The 25076-nt window shown below is 38.2% G+C and overlaps 1 protein-coding gene across 4 annotated transcripts in view; it reads right to left on the reverse strand.

The window, feature by feature from the left end:
* KAT6A (lysine acetyltransferase 6A) overlaps positions 1 to 25076 on the reverse strand; it is a 127712-nt gene that overhangs the window by 40870 nt on the left and 61766 nt on the right. For 3 of the 4 annotated variants that reach the window (XM_032144429.2, XM_058433297.1, XM_032144430.2), the window contains 6 exons: positions 16031 to 16139; positions 10373 to 10488; positions 9373 to 9454; positions 7154 to 7289; positions 5519 to 5838; positions 3213 to 3331 (listed from right to left, as the gene is read on the reverse strand). In XM_032144429.2, coding sequence (XP_032000320.1) covers positions 3213 to 3331; positions 5519 to 5838; positions 7154 to 7289; positions 9373 to 9454; positions 10373 to 10488; positions 16031 to 16139 — 882 coding nt within the window. The remainder of the gene's footprint in view (positions 1 to 3212; positions 3332 to 5518; positions 5839 to 7153; positions 7290 to 9372; positions 9455 to 10372; positions 10489 to 16030; positions 16140 to 25076) is intronic. The other variant, XM_058433298.1, reaches the window with a different exon arrangement.

The following is a 25076-nucleotide window of genomic DNA, read 5'->3' on the forward strand; positions in this document are numbered from 1 at the left end:
CTGAGGAAGAGGAGGAGGCTGTGGCTGGAGTAGCCTGAGAGCAAGAAGAGCAGCCAAAGAGGGAGGCAGGCACAAGATCATATACAGCCTTGGAGATGAGAGAACAGACTCTTTTTTTTTTTTTTTTTTTTTAAATTCTAAAGAAGACTGAAAGACATGAAAGGTTTTCTGAGCAAGGAAGTGGTATAATCCAACTTACGTTTGAAAATAATTACCCTGGCCGCTGTGTGAAGAAAATAGACTAGAGAGTGGGGTGGGGGCAAAAGCAGAAGCAAGTTTAGTCTGGAGGCAATTATAGCAGCCTAAGCCAGAGATGACAGTGGGTTGGCAGTAGCAAATACAGACATATTCTGAAGGCAGAACCATTAGGATTTACTGATGGACTGAATGTGAAGTATGACAGAGAAAAAAAAAAAATCAAGATGACATCTCTGTGGGCCTAAGCAAGTACAGGATAGAGCTACCATTTACTCTCGTTCACCACTAAAAGCCAGGATCTATGGCTACAACAGTAAGAGCCTAGAGCATCTTGCTGTGGCCAGAAGCAAATAAAAATGATGATGATGTGTTAAAAGGACAGAGGAGCTTCTAGAAAGGAGTTCCCCTCTGCCTAAATTGGGAACAATTTAAGCATCAAAATAAATACTAAATATAACCCATAAAATAATCTATGAGTTTAAACAAAATGAATAAATAAACAGGAAGAAGAAAAAGCTTCTCCTTACAGTAGAATGCCAATTAATACATGGCAAAGAAATGACAGAATTAGAAAATAATGTTTGGCCACCAACCAAGTAAACGATTCAGGCAAAAATCATCTCTGGATGCTAAATGTGGTAGATAAAAGTTTGACGAAAAACAGGATATTTGCACTTCTGTCTCAAAGTATGTCCTCCCAAGATACTTAATTATAGGCAGAAAGCAATAATGTTAGAGAAGAAACGTGGATACCACCTAAACCAGGTGGTCACTGTTAGCGGCACTTGTGATGAGAACTTGGATATTACATGCCTTCTGATGTGACACACTGAGGAGGACACCGCACACCTGTGGAATTTTCTAATCATGAAAAATAAAACAAGCTCAAAGTGATGACATTCTATAAATGACCTGTGCACTTCAAAGCGTCAAGGTCATGAAAGATAAAGACTGAGGAACTGTTCCCAATTGGAAGGAGACTAGAGAGACATGACAACTAAATTAGATAATAGTACTTAATTTGTGTTAAATTCCTGATTTGATGATTGGACCATGGTCATGTATGAGAACATTTTTGTTTTTCGGAAATACACACAAATAATTAGGAGTAAGGGGATATTAACACATTATGTCTGCAACTTACTCGGGAGGAGAAAAAAATTCTTTCAGTCAGGAAGAACATAACTACTGCCTCCTTTCACTTCCCACTGAAGTCCATGTAGATTTCTACTAGAGTACCTATAATAACTTAATAGCAGGAAAAGAAACAAGCTTTGAGGGCAACCTGCCCAAAGCAGAAGTTAGTAAATGACAGACCAAGACTTGAACCCAGGTCCACCTGACTCAAAGCTAATATTTTGTTAAATCATAATACAGCAGAATGCTGAGTAAATGCATGCTGAGTATTTGTACTGCTGTTTTTTCAAAAGTACTCACATAATGACTGACATCAAAAGTCTATACACCACCAATGAGTCTCTTAATACGAAGAGTTTTCCCTAGAATCCTCGGCATCAGCCTTAGAATTTTTTTTTTTTTTTTTTGAGATGGAGTCTCACTCTGTTGCCCAGGCTGGAGTGGTGTGGCACGATCTCAGCTCACTGCAACCTCCACCTCCCAGATTCAAGTGATTCTTCTGCCTCAGCCTCCCGAGTAGCTGGGACTACAGGCATGTGCCACCATGCCTGGCTAATTTTTGTATTTTTAGTAGAGATGGGGTTTCACCATGCTGGCCAGGCTGGTCTCAAATTCCTGACCTTGTGATCCACCCGCCTCAGCCTCCCAAAGTGCTGGGATTACAGGTGTGAGCCACCACGCCCAGCCTAGAAATTCTTCTTTTCAAGATAAAAGATAGAGAACTTGGCTTACATGGTACATTTGTTGGTGGCAAAGAAGGAAAAGACAAAAAATAAATGAACATAATCTGGAAGAGCCTTTATGATCTAGCCCTTGCACTTTTCCAACCTCACCTCCTGCCATTCTCCACACCCTATATTCTTTATCCTGAGACATTTTAATTCCCACAATTAAGCATGTTTTCCCCTATCTTCAAGTTATTCCACCTTCACTTCTATTCCTTCTGATTATATAAGAACCAACTCCCTACATATCCCTTTAAGGGATATGTACAACTTCTACATATCCTTTAAGGCCCCTCAATGAATCCACCTCTGACCTCCCCAGGCAGAAATAGAAGCTGGCTTCCCTATTCTCCCAAAACATCAAGTATTCTATAATTGAACTTTTTACATTAATGACATTATTTATTCATAAATCTCTCCTATAGTTCAGGGAAAGAATTCAGTCATTCACTGGCATCTCTAGCATGTGGCACATAGACTCTTTGTCTATATATTTATAATCTTGCCATGTATCACAAATAATTGCATTTTTTTTTTTTTTTTTGGAAGACAGGGTCTCACTCTGTCACCCAGGCTGGAGTACAGTGGCATGATCTCAGGTCACTGCAACCTCCGCTTCCCCAACTCAAGCAATTCTCCTGCCTCAGCCTCCTAAATAGCTGTGACTACAGGTGTGCACCAACATATCTGGCTAATTTTTCTATTTTTTGTAGAGATGGGGTTTTGCCATGTTGCCCCAGCTGGTCTCAAACTCCCAGACTCAAGCAATCCACCCACCTTGGCAAAGTGCTAGGATTACAGGCATGAAATACTTCTTGAATTAATAAATATGGGTGCTTTATCACTCATGAGAAGCTTGTTTTTGTTTGTTTTTGGTCAAATCCCAAATTCTTCTTCACACAGTAAGATAAAAAATAAACCAAGCTTATTTAATACTGATAGTCAAAGCCACGTGCTTATCTGCAAAACCAACGCAGTTATCATGGGTTTGAAAGGAATATTATAACCAGCAGAACTACATATACACACAAACCACAATTATTCTGAGATTAGGCAAACTGCTGTTACTGCTTAACACACAATGTAATTAATCCGCTATTTCTCAGCCATGAACAAGTTGCTTGATTGTCTAACCTGAATATCCAACTTTACCTGCAGTGCTTGTTCTTGGATATCACGAAATAATTCCATATCTTTCTCAGTCATGATTTCCTGGCTCCCAAAAAGTCGCTCCTCATTTTCTTGTTTGCCATCCCAGCCATCCTGATTGTCTGAATATAAAAAAAGAGCTCACATGTTAACTGTCCTCAGATTAATACATGAACTAGAAAAAATTTCGCCTTTATTTCAATTTGAAGAACTTGATATATAACAAAGAATACAGCATTAAACTCTTAGAATAATGCTACTCAATAAATAATATTTATGTATTAAATCTGCCTTATAGTGGAAATCCTGAATTGTCTTAAAGCTTCCTAAAAATATTATATAACTAAATTTAAACTTCATTAAAGATTACATTTTAATACATAGAAAGGCAGACAGAAAAATGATATAAGGAATATAAATTTCACTTTGAAATAGTATAAATTTGATGCTTTTAGTATAGGTTTAATGCATCAATGTTCAAAAAAACCTCTTGAGTAGTTACCTTAACTGATGTCAGAAGTACTAACTCCCATCACATTCTGGGTGCCCTTTTAAAGTTAAAGCACAAACTTTAAAAGACTGCCCTTTTAAAGCACAAACTCCATTTACCCAGATGATAATCATCTGGGTAAATACGAAAACGTATGATAATTATCTACTAAATGATGGAACTTCCTCAAGTGGGCAAAAAACTAGTGAAGAGAGTATTTGGGAATTATGAAGATCATTATCCTTTGCATTTGCAGATGACACTGCTGATGGGCTCATTTGCTGTCTTTATGAGTATGGCTGAAAAGACCAACTGGTGACAGTTCTCAAGTCAACTGCACATATAGGCCATCTGTTATTAACTTAACACAAGAAGAAAAAGGTCAAGGACTACTGTTGACAACATTCCCAAACTGGAAGAAAAAAGTACAATCTAAAGGTATAAGTGACTTTAATGCCCCCTAGTGCACGATGCATGCACCTCTCTAATACAGCATTTGGTACTTAAACTTTATAATTCATAAAGAAAATGACAGAGCCTATTAAAGCAAATGCTCACACCACTGCCAAAAATTCAATATTGGTTCTCCATATACTTGATACATTTGCTCTAACAATTTCTATTTCAAAAGCTTTCTAGCAGATTCTTCTAATAAACCATCTCCAGTACAAATGGTTAATTCAAAAATGTCTTTCATTAGGATTTGCTCTGAGATTCTTTCCTAGTTTAATCTAAACAGATAGCATATTTTCTAAGATAAACATGCTCAGATCAGGAGCTTATCTACAGGCTGTTAAAGACATGAAGAGTTTGAATGCTTAAAGAGTAATTAGTTGATCATCACTATGGTAAAAGACCAATCAATAAAGCATACAAAGGGGACTCTGACAATTACAAGGACTTTCTCTCCTGCACTGGACAATCAACCATTCATGAAAGCAGGAATGAGAGCAGTGAATACACTCTCCCTCACCAAGGAGACATTCAGGGAGGAAACCAAGGTCAGGGAATTCTCTTGTAGTAGATGAGACACTACAACTCTGGCCCTTGTGATCCAAAGAGTTCATTCTCATTCTACTTTCTTCAAGCCCTTTCTACTTCCTTCACAGGGTTAGTTTCTCTAAATTAAACGCTCAGCAATAAGGCTATTTTAAGCTTTAATTTATTGGACAGTTAATCAAATTCTTCTCCTCTGACTTGAATGATATGCCACATTATTAAGTCCTCTCCACAGATGTTTTCTACTTTGAAAACTAGGGAACTTAGCCTGATACATAAGCAGCCTGGAGCTGTGGTTCTGTCTCTCCCTTTTTAAGTGCAATCCATGACTTACAACTATATTTGTCAAGATCTGAAGTAGAAAAGTCAATGACCTCATCACATCTGCAAATATTTTGGTCTTTTCTTTATGCTTAGATCAACAGCATTTTACCCAGCTCTATTCTTTCCAGTTTCCTTCCTGGAATAAGCGGGCATCATAACATTCACCATATGATTTCTTTAGTAATTTATGAAATGTAAAGTAATCCTCAAGGTTACACCCCAAGTTTCTGTAGGCAGATTCTTTCTGGTTCTACAAAAAAGCAGCTTCCTTTTGCCTGAGTTCCTACTGTCCCATTCTGCAACTTCATCTCCATCCTCTAAATTCCTGCCACAGTTATCACCTCAGTATCATCTACATGTTTTTTTCCAATGTGTTCTTATATTCTATAACCAATTGTTTATAATCAAATAGAAATCCATTATAGATAATTAGTGTTATCCCAAACAGTACACGTACGGAATACTATTTGTTTCTAAGTTTGTTCTAAACTCTCACCTGTGGGCCAATCTGAAGTGCTTGATTTCCTGTTGCCCCTCTTTCTGATTCGATATTGCTCGGAGTAGTCCACCACTTCCCCCCGAGCTTTCCGCCCATCAGGGGAAGGGGTAAAAAATTTGGTAAGGCCATCAATGAGCCCTTTGGTTTTCTTGTTGAACTTCAAGGAGACACTGCTATCTCTGCAGAAGTCCAAGCCATCTATCCGCTCTAAATATCCTTCTTCTGATGATGATGATGCTGATTGGCTGGAAAGAGTGATTTTTCGTTTCCTACCCCTTCCAGGGCCAGTTCGAACTTTGCTGAAGGGACCTTTTGATCTAAACAATTAAACAGGGGAAAGGGTAAGTATTTAAAAAGATACTTATAAGGTTCCTATTTAATACATAACATATAATTAGTAAGTAACCTACAGCTTTATTAAAATCTATATTATTAGGAATATTCTGCAAACTATAAATAGTACTCTGTGAATGAAAATTAATATTATTATTAGAAACATCTATTTCCAGGAAGCCTACTTATAGTGCAAAGAATGACAGGCCAGGAGTCAGAAGACTTGTTCTAGTCATAATTCTCTCTTACTAGCTGTACAACTTGGACAAATCACATTTTTTTCTAAACATATGTCAGTGCCTTCATCTGTAAAATGAGAACTGGACTAAGAACAACTAAGATCCTTCCAGGTATAAAGTTCTACTATACTGTGATCTCTGCACCAACTCAAAGTTATACTTTTATCTCTAAAACACAAGGACGGGTTATTCTTCGAAGGCCAGGAATCAAAAGATCATTTTATAGGAAAATCAAAGCTTGATTTAAGATTTTGAATATAGACTACAATATTGGTTCTGTACCTTTCAGGCTGCTAATGCCCATTCATTTCAGTTATATCACCTTCAAGATAGTCTTACGTGTAAAAAAGGTAAGTAAAACTTTTGATAATAAAGAGAGGTTGACAAGCCTGAAGACATTTACATATCATAAAAGGTGAGTTACTACAAACATTTTTAAAAAGACAAAACCAGCTACTGCATCTTGCCCCACCTCCTCCAGACATAGCCCAGCTTTCTAGTCCACAATTTCTGATTTCTGCTAATAGATGAAAACATTCAAATTATTTTACATCCAAAGAACACAAAAATGGGACTTAGCCATCACCTCAATAACAAGAACCTATCCAGTGATTTGTACACCTATTAGATATTAACAACTGAGACAAGATCAGGAGAGGGACATGTGAAATGTCACAGTAACAACTTTTTCTTTCCTGTTTTTATATAAGAGAAGCAATATAAAGCAATGGTTAAGAGTCAGACTTTGGTGCCAGACTACTTGGATTTTCATCCCAGTTCAACATTTACTATGCCTTAGTTTCTTCCTTTGAAAAACGAAAGTAACAACGGCAGCTATATTTCACTGGGTTGTTGGGAGAATTAAACAATTCAATGCATATAAAGCACTTAGAACAGTGTCTGGCACTTATTAGGGGCTGAGTAAGTGTTAGCCGTTATTATTATACAAAAGTGCCAGATATGACAATGGAATTTTTTTTATAGAGAAAACAAGTGAATCCCACACTATAGAGAAGACCCTATCCTTTTCTCCCCTCACCTTGCCACAAGTACAACTTACACCGTGTTTTGTTTCTTTAACCTGTTTTTTGGACGTCCTATTGGATTAGCATAGCGCCGTTTTATCTGTGCTGCCTTCTTTTGTAGAAGTTTTCGTCCTTTTTTCCTAGGTCGACATATTTGACATATCCACATGCCTATAAAAAAATAAAATTCCACATACAAGTGTGACAGACATAAATACACTGAAAGGTTTCAGATAGTCAAGTCAGGATCTTAACTTTTTCAGGTAAATGATTGCCATTAGAAAATTTGATGAATACCCCCCCAATCCAAAATAAACATTAAAACATATACACACAAAATTCTACAAATAATTGGAAGAGACTCACATACACCTTCAAGCCTGCACTTGAAGTCCGCTGACTGCACTTGAAGTCCACTGAGGCTGGGGCGGGTGGATCACCTGAGGTCAGGAGTTTAAGACCAGCCTGGCCAACATGGCAAAACCCTGTCTCTACTAAAAATACAAAAATTAGCTGGGCATGGTGGTATGTGCCTATAGTCCCAGCTACTCAGGAGGCTAAGGCAGGAGAATCGCTTGAACCCAGGAGCCGGAGGTTGCAGTGAGCCGAGATTGCACCACTGCATTCCAGCCTGGGCGACAGAGTGAGACTCCGTCTCAAAAAACAAAACAAAAGTTTCCTGCCTAAAGCTGTTATATAATCTCTTTTGTAGAAGTTAAACACACAGGAAAGGAGTCCTAAGAAAATGTTTCTTGACTGGGCACAGTGGCTCATGCCTGTAATCCCATCACTTTGGGGGGCTGGGGTGGTCGGATTTCCTGAGGTCAGGAGTTTGAGACAAGCCTGGCCAACATGGTGAAACCCCATCTCTACAAAAAAAAAAATTAGCTGCAAGCCAGGCATGGTGGCTCACGCCTGTAATCTCAACACTTTGGGAGACCAAGGTGGGCTCCAGCCTGGGCAAGAGTGAGACTCCATCTCAAAAAAAAAAAAAAAAAAAAAAAAACTTTCTTAGGACTCTTAGAAGGCCCCTTGCTCAGACTTCATATAAATGGAAAAAGTGGGTATTTATTTTTTAATATTTATAAATTGAAGACTTTTCAAAAAGTAACAATCAGTAAGTGAATTCAGACTGGGCGCGGTAGCTCATACCTGTAATCCCAGCACTTTGGGAGGCCGAGGAGAACAGATCACTTGAGGCCAGGAGTTCAAGACCAGCCTGGCCAACATGGCAAAACCCCATCTCTACTAAAAATACACCAGGTGTGGTGGTACGCCTGTAGTCCCAGCTACATGGGAGGCTGAGGCAGAGAATCGCTTTGAACCTGGTAGGTGGAGGCTGCAGTGAGCCAAGATCTTGGGCGACAGAGTGAGACTCCATCGGTGAGGGGGTGGAATAAGTGAATTCAAGTAAAAACCTAAAGTGTTAACATGGCTACAAAGTATGGTTAAGTCCTTTTCTATCAACAGGAAAATTTTTTCCAAACAAATATTATGAAATATCCTATAGGCATTTTACTTAAGAAGCCTATAAATTATAAAATCAGAGTTAAAATGGAATTTGTGATAGGACAAAAAGGGGTGTCTGGTTGAAGGTTTTTTTAAAGAAACTATAAGCATATGAATATGGAAGTCCAACCATGAGGCAACTGTGCCCAAACTAAATACCTCTCAATGAACAGGAATCAAAAGAAAAGAGTAACATTAAGCTGCGCCCTTACAATCTGGACATTTATTTGTTCAGAACGTATTTCATTTAAAAAACAACAACAACAACAACAAAAAAAACCTTTTTATTTCATAAAGTATTTCATAAAAAGGTTTTTTTTTTTAAGTTTTGAATAAACCATATCTCTATAGCTCTAGGGCAGTCAAAAGTGCTAAACAGTGATATAATCAACATGACCTAATACTATTTTACTTCCTCCTTTCAATAAAGAGAGATTTCAAGATATATTTAAGGCAAGTATTTTATCTTCTAGCTAGAGACTGGCAAATATGTATAAATGAACCACTTCACCATTCATGGATGCCTAGATATTGAAAACAACAATAAATCCATATCATTTAAGAATGTTAAGATGCCCAATCAGAAAGACTATCCTCCACCTTTTAAGGTGACAGTTCTCTTCCTACTTATACAACCTCAAAAACAAAGATCCAATTATTCTTTCATTTAACAAAGTAGATAAAATGTGCTTTCACTAACATACTTCTTTATATTCCCAGTTTGATTTCAGAAAGTATTCCTCACCTTTTGGCATACGGGTGAGTGGCGGATCACAACACTCCATGTGAAAACCTCGGTCACACGAATCACAAAAGAGCATGTTATCCTATTAGAAAAAAGAAAGGACAGTTTTGCTTAACCTTATGAAGCAGAAACATGTTACGATCATGACTGCATAAAACCCAGAAAGCTTCAGGGATCTTTAAAAAAGAGATAAGCCAGGCGCAGTGGCTCACGCCTGTAATCCCAGCACTTTGGGAGGTCGAGGCGGGTGGATCATGAGGTCAGGAGTTTGAGACTAGCCTGACCAACATGGTGAAACCCTGTCCCTACTAAAAATACAAAAATTAGCCGGGCATGGTGGCATGTGCCTGTAATCCCAGCTACTCAGAAGGCTGAGGCAGTAGAACTGCTTGAACCAGAGAGGCAGAGGTTGCAGTGAGCCAAGATTGCGCCACTGCACTCCAGCCTCGGCGACAGGGTGAAACTCCTTCTCCAAAAAAAAAAAAAAAAAAAAAAAGAGATGAGTGACCATAGTATTAAAAGTTTCCTTAATTTGTATTAACTATGTAAATAGACAGAGTTAGCAAAAAGTTACATTCCGGCCAATCTTTGATAAAGAGCTAAAGTTCCATTAGTTTCAAGTATATCCAATAACCAGAAATAAGCTAACCCTGGTCTGCTTTAATAATGAGAAAAGGGCGACTTGTAATTAATATATCAACTGACCGTCCTAAATGAATGCCTCTGTACTGCTCAAAGAATTTTGGGGAGTATTTCTTTAATGTGGTTTAGTCTCTCTGCAAATATATAATTAAGTGCTTTACAAATTACCTAGACATAATTGAAGTCTAAATTAGCAAGTATTCTAAACTAATGACATGCAGTTTAAAGAGACTACTGGCTATTCTAAATGCTACTGGACCAAGTGTCTGAAAAATAACCAGTCATACTTAGATGAAAATGCTGGTCGTACATTCTACTATTAAATGAAACACCCATATTAGAAGGCAAAGATACTCACTGCATTTTTGCCTTGATCTCGACAGGAGCTGCATGTTTTACACTCGATGCACTGCCACCGTAAGGCCTTCACTCGAACCGTTAGTTCAGGGGAAAACTTTAAACAGGATGGATGGCCTAATACGAGGGAGAACATTCATGAATGAAACAATCAAGAACTATTTTGCTACTGTACTAAAGAAATGATGTAGAAAAAGGCAATCATCTTAAATACAAAATACATATCAAATAAAGCAAGATGCTCCAGGAAGCCTGCCACACATTTCTCATCAGGACTTGGCACCACAATTCAGTTTTATTAATGGTAAAGAGAAGTTAGGACCCTTCCCCACAACTTGATTATAGAAAAACTTGACAAACTCCAAACTTTTATTAAGCCTACATCAAAGCATTATGTTCGTACATATCCGGTATATATATATATATATATATATATATATATATATATATATATACATACACACACACACACACACACACATATGTTCATATATGAGAAATGGTCATATATGCATTACTGATATAATATACAAAAAAGCTGTTTACATTGATAACATCCTAGAAAATTGAGCTACATATATCAAGAAGAAGGATTTTATGTCTCAGTTTATACCCTTTTGTGCTGTCATTTTTTAAATGATAACGTGTTACTTTTGTAATTTAAAAAATACAGTTAGTCCCCTTATCTGCAGTTTTGCTTTCTAAGGCTTTAGTTACCCACAGTCAACTGCAGTGTGAAAATATTAAATAAGCAACTCCTAAGTTTTAAGCTGCACACTGTTCTGAGTAGCATAATGAGATCTGCTGTCCCAGCTGGGCTGCGATCACCCACACTGCATACACTACCCACTTGTTAGTCACTTAGTGGTTGTCTGGGTTATCAGACTGTTGCTGGTATCACCATGCTAGTGTTATTATCATGCTTGTGTTGGAGTCACCCTTATTTTACTTCATAATGGTCCCAAAGCACAAAACTAGTGATGGTGGCATGTTGTTATAATTGTTCTATTTTGTTATCCATTATTCTTAACCTCTTACTGTGCCTAATTTATAAATTAAACTTTATCATATGTATGTATGCACATGCACAGGGAAAAACATAGCACCATATACAGAGTTCGGTTTTATCCAAGGTTTCAGGCATCCACTGGGGGTCTTGAAACCTCCAAGAACAACGGGGACTCCTGTATATAATAAAAATCCTATCACTTGAAGTGGGTTATCTGCTCACAATTTAAGGCATGCAAGCTAAAACTAAAACCAAAAGCAGTATTTCTACTGTGCTCAGAATGAATAGCAAGAGGAAAAAAATGCTTCCTCTTCCAAGAGTTAGTTATCAGTCTGATTCTCAAAAATTAACGGTAGCCAATTTCCCCTCAACTCTGAAGAGCGCTGTCCCTCTCCTCTAAAATTTGGTTGTGCTTATTTTTCTTTGGTGAGAGAAAGGGCTTGTTAAATTTTCTCTCTTTTCTATTCCTAAAGGATTTTCTCTTTTATGAGATAGCAAGTTTATTATCAAAACATCAGTAACACTGAAGGAAAATCCAAAAGGTGTGAAAATTTCACCCATAATCCTATCATCCTAGAATAATAGCCATTTTTATGTTAGACTTTCCTGTTTAAACTAGCTGAAAGCTCTGCATGACTGTAATTTTAGCAAACATACAGTTTTTGTTTTATTTTATTTTAAATTTTATTTTAAGTAAACTTTATACTCCTTAAACTGATCATATTCCACTGATTGATACACTATAACCTGCATGACCATTTCCCTATTGTTAAATACTGAGACTACGGAACACTAAAATGAATTATTTCATGTTTACAGATTCTTTACTTCTTTTAATCCCTTAGAATGAATTCCTGAAAGTGGGATTGGTGAGTCAAATGTATTAAACATTTTTATAGCTTGATATGCACTGCTAAAACATTTTCCAAAAACTATGATATAATATGAGTGCCACCAGCAAAAGAACAAGTGTTTTAGCACAATTACATGAGCTCTAGGTCTGTTATATTTCAATTGTGATTATTATAAACGCTATACAATGATACTTCACTGCTACTGTGGTATGTGTTCCTATTATTACTTGAGTAAAACACTTTTCATAGGCTCAACTATTAGTTTTCTTTCATACAAATTGCCAGTTCACAGCCTCTGCTCTTTGGACTTCATGCTTAGAAATGTAAACATGTTCTGTATACTTACATAGCTTTTGGCCCTTTGCCATATTTAAAGCAGTTATTTTCCCCCAAATTATTCTTGCTCTTTCTATTTTAAGTATGTTACTTTTTAATTTAGAAAATATCAACGTTCATGTATCCAGCTATGCCCATGCTGTTCTTCTTTGGCTATTGTGACAGCCAGTCTCCAGGCTGCTCCCTAGGCATTCTTGCCTCCTGCTAGTCATACTCTCACAGCTCCCTCTCATAATGAACTGGGTTGATCTGCATAACCAAGAAGATATTGCTGAAATAACACAGTGTGACTCTAAGGCCAGGTTATAAAACATACTGCAGATTTCACCTCGCTCTCTCTCAGACACTCATCGGGGGAGGCCAGCTGCCATGTTGCAGGCATGCATGCAGCCCTGTGAAGATGTCCACATGGCATGGAACTGAAGCTTCTTGTCGACAGGCCCACTGCAGCAGCAACTTGCCAGCCAGGTAAATAAGCCATCATGGAAGGCTTCAGATAACTGCAGCACCAGTTAAAATCTTGGCAGCAACCTCATGAAAGATACCAAGTCAAAACCACCCAGATAAGCAACTCCCAAATTCCTGACCCACAGAAACAGTATGAAGTAAAAAATGTTTTGTTGCTTTAAGCTGCTAAGATTTAGAGTAATTTATTTCTGCAGTAACAGATAACTAGTAGTTAATTGTTCTACAATTTCTTTAAAAGTTACCGCTACAGGGGCTGGGCGCAGTGGTTCACGCCTGTAATCCCAACACTTTGGCAGGCCAAGGCGGGAGGATCACGAGGTCAGGAGATCGAGACCATCCTGGCTAACACGGTGAAACCCCATCTCTACTAAAAATACAAAAAATTAGCCGGGCATGGTGGTGGGCACCTGTAATCCCAGCTACTCCGGAGGCTGAGGCAGGAGAATGGCGTGAACCCAGGAGGCAGACCTTGCAGTGAGCCGAGATCACGCCACTGCACTCCAGCCTGGGCGACAGAATGAGACTGTCTCCAAAAAAAAAAAAAAAAAAAAAAACCAGTTATTGCTACAGTAATAGTTTTCAAATTATGCTCATCCTTAGCTTAGAGAGACGCAGAGACCACCTCAAATATAATGCTACTTAGACGGTAGGGCTGCAAACACAACACTTCCTCTCCTCCATTTCATTCCCACCCCACCTAGAACAACTCGTTCTATGTTTTATATATTTGGGTTTTAATTAGGGAATTTGGAAATAACTGCATTGTATGGCATGCCATTATATTTTTCATCTAATCTTTTATGATTTATGGTTTATATTTAACTATGAAATCCATCCAGAGTTCATTCTGGTTTGTGATAGCACGCTGGATATGACTACCTAGCACTCAAGATCTGTTCTCATCTTCTACTATGCATAAAAACTGAAAAGCTAAAAAATCATACTTCTTAGACTCCTTTGCAGCTAGGCTCTAAGTTCTGACAAGTAGATGTGTTCTCCAGGGATATTTGAAAGGCAAAAACAAAGCAAAGATCATCCTCCTCCTAGTACTATTTTCTAATGATAAGCAAAGTCATGGAAACAACCGTATCCACGCTTCTCCCTCGTGGATATCTAGAGCTATTGTAATGATGGCCAAACTTAGCACTTCAGCACCAACTGCAGAGTGCAACTGTTGTGCAGTGGACTCCCCCCTGCTTCCACCTCTTCCAGATAGAGGCAGACACAGTATAACTCCTCAGATGGGTCAGTTCTGCAGTGACCCCAGAGTCAGTCCTTAAAGCCCAACCTCCAGCTTGCCTCTTCAGCCCTGACAACAATTTCACAAATACCTAATTCTTATATTTAACTTCCTTCCTCTTGAAGTATCTAGTGTGGTTTGTTTTCTGAACTAAATCATGGTTGTTATCACTATAAAACACTGAAAATTAAGGCAGTGGTCAAAGATAATGCTGGTTTGCTAAGGCCTTCTTGTAAGTTCTTCTCTTTTTTTTTTTTTTTTTTTAAGACAGAGTCTCTCTCTGTCGCCAGGCTGGAGTGCAGTGACGCCATCTCAGCTCACCACAACCTCTGCCTCCTGGATTCCAGCAATTATCCTGCCTCAGTCTCCTGAGTAGCTGTGACTACATGTGTGCACCACCACACCCAGCTAATTTTTGTATTTTTAGTAGTGATGGGGTTTCACCATGTTGGCCAGGACGGTCTCGATCTCTTGACCTCATGATCTGCCCGCCTCGGCCTCCCAAAGTGCTGGGATTACAGGTGTGAGCCACCGCGCCCGGCCGATCTTGTGAGTTCTTGAAATGTAGAGCAAGATTATCTCTGGAATTGGCAAATTAGGAGATTCTGCAAAATCTTTCTTAGGGCCTAGAATTTCACATTGCTCGCTAGACTGCAGTATCAACACTCTTTCCCAATGTGACATATGTAAGTTTCCATCAAGAAAAACAAATCTGTTATCATCCTGGTTCTATTCATCAAGCCCAAGGCATAAATCAAGAAAGACTAAGTAGCGATTATTAAAGAAACCAGCAATAACTTCAAACTGATTGCTGTGATTTAAGCAGATGTTAAATACCAAGATGTAAAGACCAAGAGGAAAAAATAAACCCACAGAAAGTGTTTTATATATATATAAAAAAAAAACTAAGACCTGATTTAAATTAACTGAATTACACATTTCAGCTATATATTCAAATCCCTCCCTAGTGCAGAAGCTCATCTCAGTTACCTAAAACCATTCAAATTAAAATACAGTCATGTACCACACAATGACGTTTCAATCAAATACAGCCCACATATGGCTGGGCGTGGTGGCTCACATCTGTAATCCCAGCACTTTGGGAGGCCAAGGCAGGTGGATCACCTGAGATCGGGAGTTTGAGACTGGCCTGGCCAATATGGTGAAACCTTGTCTCTACTAAAAATATAAAAATTAGCCAGGCATGGTGGCGGGCACCTGTAATCCCACCTACTCGGGAGGCTGAGGCAGGAAAATTGCTTGAACTCATGAGGCAGAGGTTGCAGCGAACCAAGATCGTGCCACTACACTCCAGCCTGGGTGACAGAGAAAGACTGTCTCAAAAACAACCAAAAAACCAGACCACATATGACTGTAGCCCAGTAAGGTCATACTACTGTATTTTTACTGTACCTTTTCTATATTTAGATATGTTTAGATACACAAATATTCACCAGTGTTACAACTGCCTACAATATTCAGTACCGTACAGGTTTGAGCCTATGAGCAACAGACTACACCATATAACCCAGGTGTGTAGTAGGCCATCCCTCTTGGTTTGTCAGAACACTCGATGATGTTCACACAATGATGAAACTGCCTAAAGACATGTTTCTCAGAACTTATCCCCCATAATTAAAAGATGTATGACTGTATTAATTGCATAAGGTCAAGGATACAAACTCAAGTCAACATACTTTCCGCTTGCCTTCATAACACATTTTAGAAGAAAAACAGAAGGAAATCACATACCACTGTTGCCACAGTCAGCACAGGAGATGAGTTCCTCTGGCTTCTTTTCTCGGTTTTGTTCTTTTGTACCAAGACAGAAACTACAGATGGGGATTGGTTCAGCAACCGGCTGTGAAGAAAAACACAATTCATTCCAGTACTAATACTTTTATTTAGTATTCCTACAAAGACATCAAAATTATAGTTTTAAATTCCTACCAGAGTAAGTTTAGGACAATTGTATTACTCTCCTAAATTCCAGCTAAGTAGGTGAGTTTTTACAAAGCCTGCTCTGGCTGGGCCTTTACAACTGGTCCTTGTTATGACCATTTAGAAACTTTACTCCAAAAAATCCTATCCCAGTCATGTTCATCATTTAGAACCTAAATGATACAGTGTGGATTTTAAAAAGCAAACCCTTAAAATTGAAAAATTCAACTGGAATAAGTTCAAGAAGACACAGTGTAAGCGCTGAAAAAGCATGTGATCTAGTACAAGAGCAGTAAGATATATACAAGTAAACAGACACAGTAACTCCTCGGCCGAAGACATTAAGTGCTATAAGAGAGAAACAGTAAGTGTTTTCTAGCAGTACGAAAAAGAAATTCCAACTGTGGTGTGGAGGAAGGGAAAGGTTGAAAGGGGAAAACAACATGTATTAAGCACCAGTACTATGTTATGGGATCTTTAGAAACTTGTCCAAGGACAGTAGCTAACAAGTGTTAAGAGTGGTTTGTTTAATCTATGTTCCTCCTAAGAGTGATGGAGAGAAGGCAATAGAGGTAGTATAAGCAGAATAGACTTAGGTGTGCAGTCTGGTAAGGCCAATGCTTAAAGTACATAGTTTCTGCTATAAGGGAGGGGAAAAAAATAAAACAAAGCTAGATAAGTTCGTGAAGACTGCCACCGAAAGTAAAGAAGATAGACTCTCAAACTCATTAAAATATATACATTAAATATTTGCTTTTTATATATCAATTATACCTAAATACAGCTTTAAAACGAAAATAATTTTTTTTTAAATTGGACTTTATCCTATAGGCAAGTTTACAGAACCAGGAGATAATCACTTGGAGAAAAATAATTATTGTAGCAATATCAAAGACAAACGGGGAAAACTCCAAAGATAGGTAAAACATTTAAACAGTGGTTACAATGATCTGGTGAAGACAAGATAAGAACTTGAACCAAAGCTAAGGAAATGAAATAGAAGAAATAGCAATGGGCTTAAAACCAGTTTTGAGAGTAGCAGAAAAAGAAAGTGAGTTAAATACGACTAAGGGAACTTAAAAGATAGTGACGCTGTCAACTGTGCACAGCAAGTCATTTTAAAGCAGAAAGTTTGGAGGAAAGCAATTTGGAGGAAACTGATGAGTTCCACTTTAAATGTGTTTAGTTGGAGGTACCCTCAGTCACCTCTCAACTGTTTATGCTAGGCACTGTGCAGGATGGCAATGGAAAGCCCTCAAGATGCATTCATTCATTCGTTCATTCATTCATTCATTTGCTTGCTTCCCCAAGGACAAAGTATCGAGATGCTTTTAGTCTATGGGGAGAACAGATAAAGTACAATAAAATGTTTGTAGGTACTATGATAGAACTATAGTAATAGAAAACAGGAGGAAAGTGGGGAGGGAGGTACTCTCACAAAAGTACCCTTTGACTTAAGTTTTTCCAGAAGTATTTAATAGGCAGCCCCACCAGGTTCAAAAAGGTGTTCGAAAAGGTAGAAAATACAGAATCAGGTTTGGGAGGGGAAAGTGAGCCTAGTGTGGGGCTTACTGAGCTTAAAAATGCTTATGTAGCTGGGCGCAGTGGCACACGCTTGTAATCCCAGCACTTTGGGAGGCCGAGGCGGGCGGATCACCTGAGGTCAGGAGTCTGAGACCAGCATGGCCAACATGGTGAAACCCTGTCTCTACTAAAAATACAAAAATTAGCCAGGCGTGGTGACGTGCACCTGTAATCCCAGCTACTCAGGAGACTGAGGCAGAAGAATTGCTTGAACCCGGGAGGTAGAGGTTGTAGTGAGCCGAGATCACACCATTGCACTCCAGCCTGGGTGAAAAGAGCAAGACTCCATCTCGGAAAAAATAACATAACATAACATAACATAACATCACAACATAACATAACTAAAATAAAAAATACTTATGTAACATTCATGTAGCAATACCCAATGACAATATAATACAGGGAGATCTGAAATTTAAGACAGAGACTGGTCTGGATTTAAAAATCTAGAAGTCATATACATACAAAATGGCATTAAAGCCATCAGAATTGATGAGTTTTCTCACGGAGAAAGGTATGAAGAGCTAAGGTGAGAACACTAATAATTAAGTGGCTGGCAGAGAATAAGCCAGAAAAGCAAACAGATTAATGAGAGTTGGGTGGAACACCAATATCAAAACATCCAACACAAACAAGCTAACAGTAGAGCTCAGCCAAGTGACTGAGATGAACGGTTAGTTGTCTTAATAATTATGGCTTAATCATAATTAAGACTACCACATCTTTTCCTCATAAAGGAGTATGAAAAAAGAACTGGGGAAGTAAGTCAGGAAAGACTTTATCCAGCAGTAAAAATCTGGGAAAAAAAAAAAAAAAAAAAACAACTCTAAAAAAGGCCTAGGAAGAAGGTAGAAGCCAGTCATGAGATTTGGGCTTTATTCTGTAGCCTCTAAGGTACAACTGGGAGATTTTAGGCAGAGGAATAGTACAGCCAAGATTTAAATTTTAGAAAAGTCATTCTATAAGCAGTTAAAAATTGATTGCAAGGGATGTGATCTATAATCCAGGCCATGAGCAAAGGAGGACTGTATTAAGGCACTGAGCAAAGAAATGGACAAAAGAAGATAAAAGATATTAAAAGATAAAATTGTCAGGACTTGATGGCTAATTGCTTTGGGGAGGGAAGCATAGTAAGGAAGACAAGAGACTGGGAAGACAGCACTAAGAAAATGAAAAGGCAAGCCACAGAATGTAAGACAATAACGACAAATTTAACCAACAAATGGCCCATATCCAGCATAGATAAAGAACTTTTTACATTGCAGTAAGGAAGAGGCAGACAGTTCAACAGAGATGGCAAAGACTTCCACAGGTACTTTCCCACAGAAAATACGTGAATAACACATGAAAGGCCAACAAACATAAGGAAAGATGTTCAACCTCATTAGTCATCAAGAAAATAGACTTTTGAGAATGGCTAAAATTATGAAGACTAGTGATATTAAGGGTTGATTAAAAAGTGGAACAACGGCCGGGTGCGGTGGCTCACACCTGTAATCCCAGCACCTTGGTAGGCCGAGGCGGGTGGATCACAAGGTCAGGAGTTCATGACCTGCCTGGCCAACATGGTGAAACCCCGTCTCTACTAAAAACACACAAAAAATTAGCTGGGCATGGTGGCGGGCACCTGTAATCCCAGCTAGTCAGGAGGCTGAGGCAGAAGAATCACTTGAACCTGGGAGGCAGAGGCTGCAGTGAACCGAGATTGTGCCATTGCACTCCAGCCTGGGCGACAGGGCGAGACTCCGTCTCAAAAAAAAAAAAAAAAAAAAAGAAAGAAAAGGTGGAACAACACATACACTGCTGACAGGAATATAAATATAAATTGACAAGACCAATTTGAAAATGTTGACATTATCTACTAAAATTGAACATGTCCATACCACATGATCCAGCACTTCCACTCCTAGCTATATACACAATTGAAGTACATATTCATAAAACATACACCAAAATGTTCAGAGCAGCATTATTCATAATAATACATTTTATTCAAACAAAAATTACCCAAATAATTAAGTGGTTAAACAGATAAACTGTGCTGTGTTCATACAGTAGAATGTTAAACAGTAATAAAAATAAACAAATGCTGCCAACAACATGGATGAATATCACAAACTATATTGAAAGAACAGACAAAAGAATACATCCTGTACATTTTTTTAATGTAATGTTCCAATATAGTTCTACATTGTTATGTCAGGAAAGTGGTTACCTTTGGAAAGGAAGGAAGCAGTAGTGAATTGTAAACAGACTTCTGAGGTTCTGGTAATGTTCTCTTTCAGGACCTGGATGGTGGTTTCATGGATGTTAATTATGTGTAGTTAAGGTGTACACTTATAATCTGTGCATTTTCTGTATGTATATTTTAATTAGAGAGTTAAATTTAAATTAATCAAAAAATATAGTATAGGACCATGGTACCTTTGGAATATTCTTCAAGAAACATCAATACTGATTTGGACATTAAAGTTTGGAACTTAGGAAATAGGCTAAAGACGGACTGAAAAGATATCAACATGCAGGTGATAACTGACAGCACTCAGTAAGCACATGGAGTGGGTAGAAAAGGGTAGAAAGTAAGGAGAGGGGAGTACAGAAATGGGATAAAGACTGAGAGAAGCATACCAACATTTAGGAGCACCTGAGACAAAAAAGGAGACCACAAAGGAACAATCTAAGAGAAAACAGAAGCAAAAGAGGTAATGACACAAGAACTTCAACAAGTAGAGAGTAATCAATAATCAATTTTGGAAAGATAAAGTATCTACTGGAGCCTGGGCAACAAGCAAAACCCCATCTCTACAAAAAATACAAAAATTATCCAGGTACGGTGGTGAGCACCTGTAGTCCCAGCTACTTGAGAGGGTGAGGTGGGAGGATCGCTTGAGCCCAGGAGGTCGAGGCTGCGGTGAGCCATGATCATGCCACTGCACTCCAGCCTGGCAACAGAGCGAGACTCTGTCTTTAAAAAAAAAAAAAAAAAGGTATTTACTAGATTCTGCAACTGAGAAATAGTTGAAGGCATCACTGTGAGAGAGCCCTTGTCAGTGAGAGAATAAGAACTAAAGTCACAGGACCAACAAACTGCCATGAACAGACGGAGAGAAGCCAAAAGGTAGCTAAAAAGAAATTGCAATAGGTTTTAATGTATTCTAGGTGTTCAAGATGGAAAGACTAAACCCATTTAAATGTGGAAGAGAAGACAAATGTAGTAAAAGAGATTGGACCTATTAGAGGCAGTGAAGATCAAATTATGTGTCAACTCTTCTTCCTGGGCCTCTCTCCACTACACCATCTTCTATAAAACGGGGTGAGAGTATGAAAAAGTCATTCTCCTCGAGGGATATGTACACAATTCAATGTAATGACCTATGAATGGTGGGTCACAGTACCAGGTTCACATATAAAGCTCATTGTATCACTTTAGCAGTCTGGATAAAAAAAAGGAACAAAGTTGGGTTTAGAGCAATCACTGAAGAGAAGCCTACTTTAGGACAGGGAAGCTAGAGGGAAGACTGAGAACAGTATCACAACTCAAACTAAATTACCAAAATTAACATATTTAAGTATAGCAAAGTACTTGAGCAATCTGCTATACTTCTCAGGGACCGATTAGATCATTTTATTACTACTTAACGGAGCAAACATAAAAGGGAAAAAAAGGAGAAAGTCTGGAAAACAAATTATTGTTATTCTTCAGCATAGGAAACCCGTGTCTTCAAACATGTGTCTTTATCATCCAGAACAAGACAGTAAAGTTTCTAACTGCAAAAAAAATGGTATTCAAAATCATAACTAAGAAACCCCTAGCAAAATTGTCCCTCTATGTCCCTGTATGTTCCCTGCAATATTACTACTGTTAATACTTCTTTTATATATGATCAGTTTCACATTACTAGACTTTGTCTACCCCAAACCAAATTAGCTTCAGCCATTCAAACCTATTCATGAAAGTGAAGGGTGGAAGCATAGTGATTCAGACCAACTGGCTGTGTTGTTACTTAGAGCTGGATAGACAGTTTAACCAAATTATTCTAGCACTTATCAAATAATCCCAGTCTTAGACCGTGCTTACTCATGACACAAAACAATTTGCTGATTAGTGCCAATAATGACAAGTTTATACAATATTGATATTTACAGTGTGAAAATAAAGCTGAAAAGCAATTTGTTAAGCCAAATAAAGGCGTTATTCCAAACAGAGTCAAGCTGTATAAAAACAGTTTTCAGTCACACATGGCATGCTCCCCACTGAAGATGCATATTCTTTGGCCAAGCATAAAAATAATAAACTTTTCAGCTACCAAACCAAAGTGAATCCACAGAGATATACTATTACTGACAATGATCATGACATTTTAACTAAGTGATAATTTCAGTTTGTTTTTTAAGTGCAATTTGGGAAAGAGTAATAGCACCTTGGGGGTTTAGTCATTTCAGCTGATGAGCTACAGCAACAAACGGTTTAAATAAATCATCTAGGTTAAGACACAGTCTGTTTTCTTTAATTTGTTGGTCAAATAGCCCTGCTAATCAGTACACCATGATTTGTTTTACAATATGCCAAACTATATTGTTAAAAGCATTTAAAAATTATAACTCCAGGTCACTCTCATTCCCAAACTATTAATGAGCATGAAAACCAGTGAGGTAGAGCTAAAACTATATTGGGTTCACCATAAGATTTGAATCTGAAATGCGCTAAGGTGGTTATAAGAAAAATAGAAGAGATATTCATAGTATTTTCCAAGTAAAACTCTACAAGCTGATTTCAACTGCTCTGCATCACAAAGACAAAAACTACTGATAATCAGTGAATATAATTTTTAAAAATCCGTGCAGAGACAGAAAATATGCCATATATTTCTCTCAGACCTATCCAAGCTTCTTTCTTGTACCTTATTGTTCCCATGATCTATATAAAGTAAACCTGTTCCTACAACTAATAAAAGAAAAAAGGTTGTTGCAAATGACTTTACACACCATTAAACACAGCAGCCACGGTGAATCTGTTAAAAGGTAAATCAAAGCATGTCATTCAGCTGCCCCAAACTTTCCAGTCCAATTGCTTCCATCTCAGATTAAATGCCACATGAACTACAAGGTCCTGTGTGATCTGTACTCCTCTGCTTTCCCCCTCAGTTACCTCCCTGACATCATCTTCTATTGCTCTCTCCCTCTACACTCCACTCCAGGTTCCTTGCTTAGGTTTTCAAGGCAGTGGTTACAGGTACAGGGCCTTTGCATCTGCTTTCCTTCTATATCTAGAATGTTCGTCCCTAGATCTTTCAGATCTCTACTCTGGAAGTCACCTTCTCAGCAAGGCTTTTTTTGAATACCCCATCTAGCATTTCAAAGCAACCCACCAACCCCAATAATTCACAAGTTCCTTCTCTGCTTTGTTTTTTCCCCTTAACCCTTTTCACTAATTAACATGTGTGTATGTATAGCTTATTATTTATTCTTAACTAAATGTAACTTCTATGAAGACTCTGATTTTCACCTGTTTTTTAGGACCATATTCTTACTACTAAAAACAATGCCTAGGCCAGGCGTGGTGGCTCACACCTGTAATCCCGGCACTTTGGGAGGCTGAGGCAGGTGGATCACGAGGTCAGGAGTTCAAGAGCAGCCTGGCCAACCTAGTGAAACCACGTATCTACTAAAAATACAAAAATTAGCCGGGCATGGTGGTGGGCGCCTGTAATCCCAGTTATTCAGGAGGCTGAGGCAGGAGAATCGCTTGGACCCAGGAGGCGGAGATTGCAGTGAGCCAAGATCATGCCACTGCACTCCAGCCTGGGCAACAAGAGTGAGACTCCATCTCAAAAAAAAATAATAATAAAAATAAAAATAAACACAATGCCTAGTATATAGAAGTCACTCAGTAAGTATTGCTGAATAATTAATTGAATTACCTTGTAGAACTAGACATAATAAGAGTACCTTACATAGAAAGAACAATGAGTTGGGTATGAGCCTGATAAAAAGCCACGTGCAGTGCAGTAATAATCACAGTAGTACAGAAATGCTCTACTGTTTACAAAGCAATCTCACAAAGTGATTTCATAGCCGTAACTAAGTAAGATTTCTGCCACAGCAACTCAAAAGCAGAGACAGACTTGTGGCAGAGGGCACCAATATTTTGTACCTTGTGTCATCGGTTGCCCTGCATCTCCTTAAGCACCATGTTGAGATCTCTATAATAATCACCAGATGGCAGTATTGAGGCAAACACAGGGTGGATGATTTGGTAACAAGTAGGCGTTCTGACTTGAACTTTTAAAAACAGGAACAGTAGTTTAATGGATACATATGTAACAAACCTGCACATTGTGCACATGTACCCTAAAACCCTAAAGTATAATAAAAAAAAAAAAAAAAACAGGAACAGTAAAAATTTTGTCCAATGCTCTGTTGAAGTTTATACCATGAAAGAATTTTTAAACATAAACATTTAGAATATCTTAAATAATGATATTTTCTAGATATACAGATATATCATCTGAGATATTCCCATCTTAAAGTCCAATTTTCATTTCTTTCTTTCTTTTTTGAGACGGAGTTTTGCTCTTGTTGCCCAGGTTGGAGTGCAATGAGGTGATCTCAGCTCACTGCAACCTCCACCTCCTGGTTCAAACGATTCTCCTGCCTCAGCCTCTCGAGTAGCTGGGATTACAGGCATACGCCACCACACTAAGCTAATTTTGTATCTTTAGTTGAGACGGGGTTTCACTAGGTTGGTCAGGCTGGTCTCGAACTCTTAACCACAGGTGATCCACCCTCCTTGGCCTCCCAGATTGCTGGGATTACAGGAGTGAGCCACCACGCCTGGTCCCAATTTTCATTTCTTTCTCCTAATACTGTCTTTAATTTTTTAAAGGCCATAAACCTTATCTCTATTTTCTAATATCTTCTGAGGAACTCAAATCTAACTTTGTCTCTATTCTTAAACACTGACAAAAAGAACAGTCAAGAACCTGTTTTATTATACGCAATTATTTCTAGTTAAGACTGAATTGAATGATAAATTCTATAATTTGTCGCCACTGAAATTTTCATGGAAAAAAACTGCACTTGTAACTCAAACTCATAACTTTGGAAACCTCTAAGAGATTACTTGATAAGCAATCAGGTAATACAGGTATGTGGTTTCTAAAAGCTACAAAATTTCTCAAGTTTTACAGCCACTGGAAATTACTGAGACACACTGACATAGCCAATTAAAAGAGTATGGAAGAAATACATATATAATTCATGTAGTACTCCC

Source organism: Hylobates moloch, unplaced genomic scaffold (genome assembly GCF_009828535.3).
Source record: "Hylobates moloch isolate HMO894 unplaced genomic scaffold, HMol_V3 SCAFFOLD_22, whole genome shotgun sequence".
Taxonomy (NCBI): domain Eukaryota; kingdom Metazoa; phylum Chordata; class Mammalia; order Primates; family Hylobatidae; genus Hylobates; species Hylobates moloch.